The sequence below is a fragment of the Taurulus bubalis genome (genome assembly GCF_910589615.1).
Source record: "Taurulus bubalis genome assembly, chromosome: 4".
Lineage (NCBI taxonomy): Eukaryota > Metazoa > Chordata > Actinopteri > Perciformes > Cottidae > Taurulus > Taurulus bubalis.
This window is the reverse complement of record NC_136592.1, coordinates 25,266,676-25,280,078: the sequence shown is the minus strand read 5'-3', so window position 1 is coordinate 25,280,078 and position 13,403 is coordinate 25,266,676. Positions and strand designations below refer to the sequence as shown.

Sequence of the window (13,403 nt, the reverse complement as noted above, 5' to 3'; positions counted from 1 at the left end):
CATTTCACCAGTATCTTAAATTGACCCAGGGAAGAGTAGTTGTTGCCAAGGTAACAGCTAATGGGGAAGTTAATAAATAAATAAAAGCCCAGGAATAAAATCCCCGCTAACATGTTTAACATGATATTCTGTAACGTCAAGGCTAGTTAGTTCGTCACCAGCTCATATTCATCAAGGTTCCCACTTTTCCACAACATGACTGTAGAATTTGCTTAATGACAGAATCAATCTCAGCAGCCGCACAATGTAATTTCTACATGTGTTTTTTTTTATTTTTTTTTTACACCATCCACCAAATTAATGTTGAACACAATAATGGAAAAAAAACACAACAATTGTGCACATTATGTAATAAAGCACTGAGTCGGCTGAAAGGCACGGAAAAGGCAGAGGGACTGCAGCCTTTTTTTCCTTGCTCATTCTGATGATGCATGAGGCGGCTGGCGATGCCAGTGACAAGAGGATCTTGTCGATGTAAGCTGCTGGGGGAGCAAAAAAAATACTCGTGCTAAACCCCCCTGAGTAAAATGAGCGGCAATGCCTTGACCCGTGAGATGCAGTGGGAATTGAGGTGGAAGAGCCGGGGCGAGAGAGCAAGAGAGTGAGATAGAGAAAAGCTAGCTGGTGACAGAAGAATAAGACAGACCGGACTGTGTGGGTCCAGTGGGTCAGGATAACCGCTCCAAATACCAGAGATAATGTGGACAGCTGGGAGTGTGTTGTGATCAATGCGCACGACATGACGACAACGTATGCACGCAAAACTGCACACATGATGCACAGCATGAGGACAGGTATGGTATGGAAGGTATGACGTTTTAACTAAAAAGGTGGGGAAGTAACTTTGATGCACAATGATGGTTAACAACATTGCATATTTGTTTATATTTCATTTATGTGATGGGACCCCATTACGCAAAAGAATTTCACAGGTTCTTGAATTACATGTCGTAGTGCACCCAATGTACAGAATTATCAGCTGGCGTCTGTGTCCATGTTTTAGGGTATATTAACGCTCTAACTTGTGAATGTGTTACATTATGTGAGCTTTTGTGTTGTTAATGTCCGGATATTAAGAACAGCAGTCAGACGGCGGCACTACTAAACAGTCGTGTGACGTGTGAGCGGGAACAAAGCTGGAAGACTGAGGAGTAGCATTACATTTCTTTGCAGGTTATGACGTGCAAAATGCCACTGGTATAAATAGAATAAAAAGGGAACCGCCTTAAAGATACTGCTGGTATGTTATAAATGCAAGGACAACAAAGCAAATGCAACGAGTAAAGGGTTAGCCAAGTGTTTCTCTTTTTTCTGACGCAACATTTAATCTTTCTGCAGAAAACAAAATGCGCAAAGTTCAATATTTGTACCGTTGCAGAAAATATGAGTCGTCACAACTGAACTGAAAAAGAAAACAGGCTGCAGTTACTGTAAAAAGTAATAATAAAGACTATTGATGATTAACAACCGGCAAGGTCAACGAAGCCATATTTATTTCACCGCCGATAGAGAGAAAGATGCTGATTCATAAAACCACAAGCTACTGCAGCTCTAAATAATGCAAGTCCAGATTTCCCTCCAGCGATCTGTGCCTCCGACAGCAAGCTGCCTGTAACAATGTGTCAGCATGTTTCACCAGCTTCAGCCTTTTATTCAGCACCATGTTAATCACAGTTAGAATGAAATGTAGGAACAATTATGAAGACAGAGAGGAAGACTTTAACAATATTAATAGTATTCGGCTAAAATCTTACACAACAAGCGCTTCATTTAATTTCTACTGGTCATGTCTGTGCTAAACCACTAAAATGGTAGACACGGTCATCACATCCATGTTATTAAGACACAGCTCCTGCTACATTTTACCTTTAGCCTCTCTCTCTCTCTCAAAAAATTAAATAAAAATCTTCTCTATCAATCTAGAAAGATCTGAAAGAGGCACAGCTGCATAAACAAAGCTCTCAAAGTCTTCAGGGGGTTTTGAAATATTAACAAAAGAGCTTGCAGGTACATCATTTTGCAGCAGCGTCTATGGCAGCGGAGGGAAAATGTGTTTGAGTCCCATTATAAATCACACAATACAGCAACAGCACCGCACATCCAGGCCTGGATCGTCCCCCAGGCAACCTGACAGCAAAACCCCGTCTTTACAGATGGCTCTCAGAGAGGATCGGAGCGACGCGTGTGTGGGAGAACGATTTGTGCGTTTTAATTTTGTTTCTATTAATGGACAGATCGTAATCAGGCCCGATGTCTGGGGTTATCACTTATTTGCAGGTGTGTGCATACAAAAAGCAGAGGAGAAAGCTGATGAAATAAAATAAAAATTAATATAATATAATAATAAAGACAGTTGTAAAAGAAATCCAGTTGGCACAGGCTAATTTCATCCACTCCACTTCCCCTTACATGAAAGAAGTAGGACTTACAGATCTTGTGCTTCCCTTTCATGGGGAATTTTACCAGCAGCTCCTGGGGGTTGGTGCAGATGAAGACAAATGGTGAAGCAGATTCCTCGCAGGTATCAGGGAACTGCAGGGGGGAGCGAGAGGGAGAGAGAAGAACAATTTAGCATCATCTTACACAGAACTACCACGGCCAGATTGGGCACAGAATATGGTAAATCTCTTGAGCGTTATCACGATTATGAATCATTCAGTGAGTGTCTGTTTATACACCGGCATCAAGGCGCGAGATGTCCTCCGTGCACGCCTGATGTAATACCACATGCCCTGACAGCAACTGATAGTTATGAGTCTCTCTGGGTTTTCTGCACTGTAATTGCACAACTAATGATGCAGTTGCTAATGAGAGCCGTTACACCACTTGCGAGCAGCAAAAAAAGAGACAAAATCTATCACAACCGACACCAAAATCCAAAAAATCATTTTTTCAGGGAGGTGTCACACGGACAAGACTCACACAATTAAAATGATAAAAAAACATGTGTACAATATTCACATGTTCATCTAGTAATTACACAAAGAATTGCGGACTTCCAACATGTTGGAAATTTATGAAAAGCATACTTCTAAATCCATAGAAGGGCATCACATTTAACCATACCCATGACATATTTATGCATACCACGCGACAAGCCATACCTCAGCGCTGTGACGGAGGGGATGTTTTACAGCACATAATTGACAGCAGCCCAAGGCATACCTCTCCCTCTCTCTCCCTGTGTTATTGATTGGTCTCTCAGGTGAGAGTATGGAATTGACTGAACACAGTGACAAAGGAGTCATCTTTCCCATCACTGGCAGCCAGCGGCTCTCAGCTCATCCAATTTCCTCCGGCGCTATCAGATAGTGCCTGTGATTGCATCTAGCCGGCCAGGAAGCGGCTCTCTTCGTGACAGCATGCTTTTTCCTCTCCGGCTGTCCCCCTGGTCTCTTACTCACACTCTCCCTATCTCCCTCAAAAGGAGCACTGAAGGTTGTGACAAATTTGGGGCTTTTAAGGGAAATCAACAAAGTCTGCAACCCATCTGTAGGGTGCCTGACAAACTGGGGAGAGATGACAGAGATGTTTATTTCAGATTACAGTCCGTGTCGACTTGAGTGCAATATAGCGGTGAGTGATAAAATATGTAAACACTCAACGTTGTTAGACATTGATGAGGACCTGAAAAGAGCCCCTTGATTCCTCCTAACAAACAACACAGCGATTCCAATTAAATTACGTCTCCCAGTCAAGTGCGCCGTCTCCAAGATAGAAAATTCCCCCGACGGCCAAAAACTATGTGAGGTTTAATAGGGGTTAAACGAGATGAAGGTTACGGGTCCAGGAATGTAGCGTCGTGGGATAACGCTGGCAATGTTATAGATTTTTATTATCGTCATCAGACCCTATGAAAACTTTAAAAGATTTGTTGTAAACAAACAAAGGTTCTGTTTATATTCAACATTGTGTTAAACTGATTTTTGAATCATTTTTGGAGCCATTTATCAAGTTACTTTTCTCTGTTATACTTTAACATACTGTATGTGTGTTTTAAACTGTTGGTCCAATACTAATTTCTCATTGGCAATTTTTCAATTGTCAGATTAATAAACAATGAAAACAATCATCAGTTGCAGGTCTATATAGCCCATTTTATTTGCAACATAGGCCTCAACTGTTCCCAAGAGCAACACATAAATGAAGCCACACACCGTTGCACTGGATGACACATCACATTATTTCATGATTTTATTATCTCATGGTGATGAACATTGTCGTCGTGGTCCATTTTCAAGTCAATCCTACACAAAACGTTATGAATCTTGTGCCACAAATATTCAGTGGTGCACCAAAAGTCTATTCATTCGCATCTGAAAATAGTCCAAGAATTTATTCTTTGCTCTGTACAAAGATATTTAGCCTTTTTTCAATAAATAATCTCTTTCTCACACTCATTGACACACATCTAAGACAGACAGGGCTCAGTTGGTTTTGTTTTTTGTTGACAGTGAGAAAAATATCAAATTAGCTAGACTGATTGTCTATACGCAACACTTTTCAGCTAACAACCACTGAGGAACTATTGTCAAACTGAAGAAATTTACTCCAATTAACGTAAAAAGGAAGAATAACTTTTTTTTTTTTTTTTTTTTTAAATCAACTAGCCAGAGGGCACATGCATTTGACCGACTATGTGAGGATCGATCCTGTGAACTGGTGCAGTTCTTCTCACATTGCTTGCTAAGGTGAGCCGGCTAATTGAGTCTTTGTTTTAAATGTCCATGTTAGACAGTTAGAATGGCACTTTAATCCGGAGTGATTTAGCATTGTGTGCGTTTACTTTTAATGAGCTATTTCTCAACGTCATTCATTGTTAGATTTATATCAATCTCAGAACCCCTCGGCTATCGGTCTGAAGGCGATAAGCCACTGGGGGAGAGGAGCTATATTTCTGGGCTTCAGTGTAACCAGCTGATAGTCGGACCAAGACTTCCTTTTAGTTTTTGTTTGTTTCCTGATTGTTTCACAAGCGGACAGTTTACAACCCAATTTAAAACCAATAAAAAGCTAGATCATAGCTGGACGATAGCCGGGGAGTTCTAAGATTGGATTTGGGCCGATGCGTTCTCCTCTTTGGCTTTCCACACAAATTATTGAGCTGCGTTCAACCAAAGCCATTAAACGTGATTACTTAATGCCACTCCGACTACAAACAGAAACCAGAAAGCTTCCAAGACCAAAATCACATTCAGGTACAGATGCATGTGAATGCAGAATAGGTTTAAAATTTGTTATACAAAATTGGATACATTTCTATGATTTACCAGTAAATGATTTGGAACAAAAATTACAGATGCGGGTCTTGTGTGCATGTAAATGCCCAGAGACTAAATGTAACAGCAGTGCCATTGGATCGAGTATTTGTTGAACACATGCACATTATTTTTAACGTTACATTAAAGGTGTCAGTCTTAAGTGTGAAGAAGCACCCGTGTCACTTTGACGTAAAAGTCACAGCGGTAATGTTACTTCTCGTGTCACTTTCAACGCGACACAAGTCCAAATGGAATGCTGTCAGATTAAAGGCTGAACACAAGTTCAACACGAGAAGGGATCGTCTTGTTCTGCCTTTAAAGGTCTCTTTAATAAATCTAAGAAGCTAAGCTGTTGCAGAGATCCATCTTTTCTCATGTTTCAATCTATAAAGATATTTCGTTGTGCAACCATTGACAATAAAATAACATTGAAACCTTGTAAATGTTGAATAAAATGAATATCCATCAAAATGATTAATGCAGCATGTGAGCATATAAAGAACACCCCAACTTAACTCCCTGTCATTCAGTGCTTGTTCATGTTCGACTTCATGAACGCAGGCAGGAAGAATTCTGAGTAGTTGGTGAAACTGATGTGAAAGGAACATTTATGTGAAAGACAAGCCCGTCTGAATGGCAAAAAGCCATCACTTCAACAGCAATGTTAAGAAATCACGTCTGAAAAGGGCTTGTGTTTGTGTCTAAGTGGTTCGCCTGCACCCAAGCTAAAAAGCACATACAAAAATACGGTGAACTTTTGAATACCGTGTGAATGTTTCTATGGAGGTAGTAGTAATCATATAAGATAATGAATAAGAGATGATTAAAAAAGTGGAAAGTAACATGAGGCCCTTCTAGCCTCATCCGAGATCATTACATAAAACCTCACGGTGCACAAGATGGCTGTAACGTCGGAGTACTCAAAGAAACAAAATGGTGGTGGTCTTGCTAAATTCAGATGAAACGAGCTGCAGCCGGGGTTTGAGGGTGTTCACGTGAAACGCCGCACGCCTCTTTCATCCCGCCATTAGCTAATTAGCATTTAAAGCTGTTGAATGTGCTGCTTTGCCTCGCTACCTTCCCCCACCTAATTGTTTCCATTCCATGTTAATCAAAAGGGCATGAAACATTGTGCTTGTGTGACAAGCAGGTTTGCTACAGCCCTCCACATTCATCAGGAAGGATCTAATGGAGTCGGAGTGGACCTGCTTACAAATGCAATTAAAGTTGAGCTCCTTGAGAAACGCAGGTGGGGAATTAAGAAAATGCTGAGTGGAATTGCGTCGAAACACCACAGGTGAGAATGACCGGCGCGCTGAATTCAGTTGAAGGTGATCTGAGTCGTTAGAGAGCATCCAAGGTTTGGGTTGCAGCCCTGGGGCATTCTGGGTAGAGGGACCGATGTGTTTGACAAGGGGGAGATCTGAGGGTATGGTGTGACAGGTGCATTAAAATGCCTTGGTGTGAATAGAGTGTCGCTGGTTGGTTGCTTCGGGCCAATTCACTTGGTCAGTCAGACAATTGTGAGACAAGCGCTTCTCTTTGCTCTTGAAAGACGCACACACACAATTGGCTAGTGTTCAACACAGAAATGCAGCCACTGCATGGCTGGCTTTCAAACTGTTTTTCAGGAAATAGATACAAAAGCATCTCAACCGTGCCGGCGCGCCAACTCACGATGAATCTAGTTATCAGTCATGTGTTTTCAACAAAAGGGCATTTACGCTTTAGTTTTTAATCAATTTGTGTGGGCATAATTCAGCCACCTGGTTGGCTCACTCAGAGGAGGGGGGTGACATCACAGGGAAATTAAAGAAGAGGGTCTGAATGGTAAATTTGAAGCTCCCACCAGCATTCAGTTAGCTTAGCCTGGAAACGGGGGAAACAGCTAGCCCTAGCGCCTATGAAGCTTGCTTATGTTATGCTAACATGTTATATCTTGTTTAGTTTTTTTAATACAAAGAACAACCTCTTTCCATAAAACAATAGCTTGCAGTTTTGTCTCCTAAACCTTTGGACAGAGCCAGGCTAACCGTCTGCTGTCAGTAGCGTCAATCATCTCATCTCACCATCAAGAACGGGAATACGAGTATTTCACATGTGTAAGCTCTTTAAAATATTGTAGCAACATAAAACTGAATTTAGTCATTCATTTTCTGCTTGCAGACTGGACAAATATTTTGTGTTTCATCACTTCTTCCGGCCAGAGAATAGAAAAGCGTTATGTGCACAAAGAATTTACACCACGCGTCATTTTATTTACAGGCTAGACATGCTGCAACACTTTGATTACTACGTCCTGAGACGAGTAAAGGAGGCAACGTGCTGTAAATAAGTAATACTCAACATGTTACGATGACAGCCAGGCTGAATGAAAGACCTGACAAAATACTAAAACAGCAAAAAAAAAAGGAAAGAGGCGAAGAAATTCATACAGCTTCACAGCTTCTTCAGAGACCGTCAATTCAATAAACTGCCCACGATTTAATTTGCTGGGTTCAAGCCAGAGGGGATTCAACATAAAACCAACTGTAATAACATGAAATTAACAAGTTCATTGGAAAAAGTGAAAAGGGGGTGGCTGGGCAGAGGCTGCTGGAAGTACGCCATTGGCTAAGAAAAATAACAGTGGCATAGAGGGCAGTAAGAGGGCACAGTGGTCCTATTGCTCTCGCCACACATCCTTTTAATAAAGTAACGCGCTGAGGTTCTGACTTCATGAGTCTTTCATCAGCTTCCCTTTCTCCAACACGTCATCTGCCATCCACATACTGTCTTTTTCATTTTTAGTGCGTCCCAAAATACTACGCGTTCCGACCAACATTTGATGAAAACAACATCCATCTTAATAAAAACCAAACTAATACAGAGCCAGGGTTTGACAGCAGGAACACAAACCTTTGAGTCCAAGCTTGTCAAGTAACAGCTCGACAAGCCAACACTGTTCCCTCTCCTCTATACAGTCTCTCTCTCTCTCTCTCTCTCTCTGGCTCTTTTCAGCTGCTGTCGGCAATTAAGGGCAGCAGAGACAAGTAATCTCCTTCTGGGCGACAGGGCCAGACCAGAACAGGCATGTGGAGTGGGCTGTGCAGTCGGCCGGGTGGGGGGTTGGGGGACGGCGAGCCTGGCCCCAGCCTCAGCTCTAGCCAGGCCCTGCTTGGCTGCACTCAATCTCAGCCCAATAAAAAGCCCTTCATTGGCAGGGTGCAACTGAGCCAGACGGGCTGGGAGCATGTGGCTTTTAAAAATGAGGAGGGTGGAATAAGGGGGAGGAAGAGGAGGAGAGGGGGAGCACCAGCAAGTAAAAATGAGGGGTATGATTCGGTAGGAAAGACGGATAATAAGAGTAGAAGGTGAGGGAGAAACCACAAGAGGCAGAGATTCTGATCGATAGGGAACTGCACAAAGCCAACGGTGTCTTCCCAGAAAGGACACTTGAGAAACACTGCTTAGCCAGATCTGTCAGGGCTGGTTTCACCCTGGGAATGGAGAAACAGATGGGTTGTCTCCGAGCTAGGGGTTACATGTGGGAGGTGAAAGGGTGTTGTTGGGAACCGTATGCAAAGGCAAGCGTTCGCCAATCGTTCTGTAATGTACTGTGGTCACCAAACAACACAAGCCGGTTTCTGGCATTCATCAGCCCTCAAACAAATGCAGCTGCCCTCAGGAAATACGGCACTGGAGCTGCCTCTCAGCCTTTTTGCACGCTCCGCTGTAAGTGTACAATTAGTTTTTCCATCGCTGCACAGGGCGAGAGCGCACGCAGACAGCACAGGTGGCCAGCGAGCATATTGTCCATGTATGTATGTATCATGTATGTTTTAGATTTGATGGCTTCAAAACAACACAATCTACATCACAAATTGAACTGCAGCCGACATCCTCTCATTAAGAGTCGATTAGTCTTGTTTACTGATCCCATACATTGATATTTACTTGTTTAAACCCATCATTGTGTAAGTTGTAACAGTGTTAATGCACATGTCTTGAATGGCTGTGTTAAGACAAATGTGTCTCATGTATCATTTCACATTCAGGTTACGTCTCATGGCAAAGTTGTGACGACTTAATACTTAAAGCCAGCACCGTACATTTTTTACGAATTTTAAGTCTCTATCTCGGTGAGGAAACGTATTGTTACAGCACAGATTGTTCATTTATTTGGGAATGGCTATTATGAAAGATGGGCTTGATTTCTTGATTTCCTCCCATCTGCTGTTTAACACTGCAATGCAAACTCGTTCCTCCATCTGTTTCACATCAAAGGCCTTCCAGCAGTTCACGAGAAATAATCTTTTCACGTCACATTTACTTTGAAACATCTGCAGGAAGTGTTGAGTTTCATTAAGAGCGGCTCATCGTCATGAAAGGCGGCAAAGAAGGGTTGATCAGAATGAATGAAACAGTGAGAACAGCGTTTTCCATTCAAACGGGAAAACGAGCAGCAGCCGTAAGTGAATATCTCTCTATGGTGTTGTGCTGATGGCAGACGTGGCGTTAAAAGCTAAATTGGAAGAATTTATCATACCTGCCACGCCAGCGCATGTAGTCCAAGCACTCATGTTGTAATTTACTGTATTCATCAATGCAATATCACTTAGTTTAAAGCCCATTTTGGTTTCAGATCTTTCCAACCTTACTTAAACTTGCACAGTTTCATTTGCATAATATTTAATAAAACCACTGTGCTCATCATTGTTTATCTGTGTATCAGAGATTCTAGACTGATTGCTAAGTCAGAAATGGTCAAGGTAACTCGATAGATATTCAAAGAGCAGCTCAGGTGGATAGAATAATTTAGGCGACTGTTTTTTTATGGTAACAAAGAGAATAAACAGTAAACAGCATCTCTGGCAAACAGGAAAACTACATCATGCGTGTAAATCTGGCCAGAACATTAGATCAATTAGCCGATAAGCCGAACATTTAATCAACAACTATTTTAATAATTGATTGATCATTTTAAAGTCGTTTTTCAAGCATAAATTCCATTTACAATGCCCAATCCTTCCTTAGTCTGAGCTTCTCATGTGGGAGAATTTGCTGCTTTGTATTTGTCTGATGTGATAGTAAATCAAATATCGGAAATTTTTATTTTATTGGTTGGACCATACATGAGATCCTAAGAAGTTACTCTGGGCTTTAGTAAAGCATGATGGCCACAATTGTCTGATATGATTAATTAAGAACATAACTGGAAGAATAACGAATCATGAAAATATAGGGAAGAGTTATACACATCCGTTGCTTTTACATGTTACAAGTAACCTTTTATTATTAATTGCAATTTGTATCTTTAGCTGCAGGGACGTCCACATGGCCGACGTTTTGTCAGACACCTTTAACAACCCCTTTAAAACTGGAGGCAAAAGGTGCAAACATATGTGCCCTCAGCCTGTATGGACAGAGGCTTTGGATCACACTGGTGCCATGAACCCAAAGCAGCGCTAATCTTATCCTTCTAAACAGGCAGCTAGTGAAGCCCACTTTGTCTCTTCCTTTAGAGCTCAGACAGACTGGGTTGCACGGTGATGATTAAAAATTGAGCACACTCCTTCACCTACAGAATCAACTGGTGTCAAGTTTGGAGAGTGAACATTAATTATCTAGGAGTGTCCAACGCTGGCTCCTGAATTCCGTACATTATTAATACCCTCAACCCAACGAGAGACATGTCTCATTATTAGAAGCTCAGCATCCGGGGCCACGATTTCCCAATTACTGCCACAGAGTCAGCTCAACTGGAAGAAAGAAAAGAAGAAAAAAAACACACATTTCCTCTGCAGAGAAATTGCTCCCTGTTTCGGTACAACTAAAAAAGGTCAAGTCACATATTTTGCACTGACAAAAGTAAAACCCCAATTTAAAAACATGTGTAAGTTTATAATTACTCTCAAAGTACAAGCCTACATAGGTCGCTTGTACCTAAAAAAAAAACAATGTAAGTTCGTACTTTGAGATAAATTAGTCTTTTTTTTCTTTCTTCAAACCATCACTCCAATGTGACAATAACGTTAACTACCAAGTGAGGAATCTCGACAGGAATAACTGATATTAACTATGATACCTTGGTGTATTTGTACCGTGGTGTTTAGTTCAAGAACCAACTGTGTGTCAGCAATTGAGCAATTATTGTCTTCATGTAAATGACTACAAGCCAGCCACCAGCCAACCATTCCACTATTAAAATTCCTTGTGAGACAGAGGTACTAAATTAATTCCGCTACTCCGCTGCTTCATAAGCATACCAATTCAGAAAAAGAAAAAAACTAGTTAAAAAGCAAGCCACACATGAGCCCTTTAGCCAGCACTAGTGCTGACAGGTGTAGTGAAGTCATATGTTTTTGCAGGGAGATTCACACAGACTTCCTTGCTTAGCTCAGTTCCACTTTCACAGCCATGTTTATGACTTCACCTCCTGCAGTGGCCCTCAGGCAAGAAGAAAACAAGCCTGCCTCACAACAGTCAGACAGTATTTTGTTAAGACTCAACAAGCGAACTGCTGGAACTTTCCAAGGCGCAGGGTTTCCTCTTGTACTCACAGTTAAGCTTCTGTTTGACGAGTTCTGGACTCTTAAAATCTAAAAACACGGGTTTCTAATGGGCGGCGTCATTTTGCAACAATTTCAAAAACACAGAGATGGTGAGAAAATATGATGTGATGTTTAATAAACTGGTTCGGAAGTTACAAATAGCAAAAATAAGTAGATGTTATTTTTATACTCGTGTGGAAGTATCAGACAACCACACTGCAAATTATAGAAAATCACACACAGTCAAACCCTTCCACTTAGTACACACACACACACACACACACACACACACACACACACACACACACACACACACACACACACACACACACACACACACACACGAGACAATTACCATGTCTGCTTTCAAACCTCAACTTCAAAGAAAAAGTTCCAGGGAATCTGAGGCATTAAAACTACTTATTTTCCACCACAATCTGCTTTTATCGATGCCACAAATCCAGCTCTCCTTAACGCCGGTGCTGTCAGCAGAGAGGCTCGTATTTTAAGTCGGGTAACAAACCACTTCACGGTGGGCATTTGATTTCATAATGTGGAACTGGAGAAGGACGGGGGAGTTTATGAACATGTCTGTCTCTTAAGGTGAATATTTGCTTTGATATCCTGGGGTACAGCCCAACCCCCCCATCTGTGTTCACTCAGCCTCTGTGGGAAACAAGCGTCTCTTCCCTCCTTCTCCCGAGACGGCTTGAGAAAGGAGCACAGAAGGAAGGCTGTCCCTTGATTATTATCAAAGGCAGGTTTTAGGTTTCTCTAAGCCCATGGGTTAGTGCTCCAGCTTACAATAGATAAGATGATCCGACTGATACGTTCCAAGGGAGAACACAGTGAACTGTTCAACAGAAGGTGTTGGATAAAAGCTCTTTACACTTCCTTTTCAATTTTATACTTGTCAAATATTTTTCGGATTTCATGGATATTTCCTCACACTAATACAGTCCTGAATGATCTCCGAACAATGAAGACCTTCAGGAAATGAAGTACGACAACTGCTCCTCAATTAACATCTTGAAAATCAAAGTAAACGGGTACTTGATTCCAAACAGAGGCAGAAAAAAAAAGAAGAAGGAAGAAGCAGCTCTGAGTGAAATCTGATCAGACGCAGAAAGGGATTCAGTGAAGCGTCCTCTGAACTCTTCAAATGCCAAGTATCTCTTTAAGTACAGTTCAATTCACACCGCTTCGGCATGAGATGAAATGTTTTAATTGCTAACACGATTGGACAGCGGTCAGTTGCGACACAAGCACGAATACTAGTTATGCGTTCTAAAACACAACATATTCTTTTCTCCTTGTATAAAGCACAAATATGTGCCTAAATATAATTATTTTGTCTTACCCAACTGTCTAATACGTTTGTGTCGTCTATGTAACTTTGCTTACTGCTGCCACAAACAAATTTCCCCCATGGGATGAATCAATTATACATCTATCTATATCTATCTTATAAACACCAAATAGCCTCTCACATGGCTTTCTGAACTGGTGTTTGCGAGGAGAGGACTACTCTAATAGTAATACAGTGATGTCTGGACCCAAAGTGATTGATGAGACGGGTCAAGCTTCAGAGAGAAAATAAATATGTGTT

At 41.5% G+C, this 13,403-nt stretch overlaps 1 protein-coding gene across 2 annotated transcripts in view; it reads right to left on the bottom strand.

The window, feature by feature from the left end:
• Window positions 1-13,403, bottom strand: part of trip4 (thyroid hormone receptor interactor 4) — a 73,697-nt gene that overhangs the window by 44,450 nt on the left and 15,844 nt on the right. For both annotated transcript variants that reach the window (XM_079217021.1, XM_079217022.1), the window contains exon 12: window positions 2,430-2,532. In XM_079217021.1, the coding sequence (XP_079073147.1) occupies window positions 2,430-2,532 (103 nt within the window). The remainder of the gene's footprint in view (window positions 1-2,429; window positions 2,533-13,403) is intronic.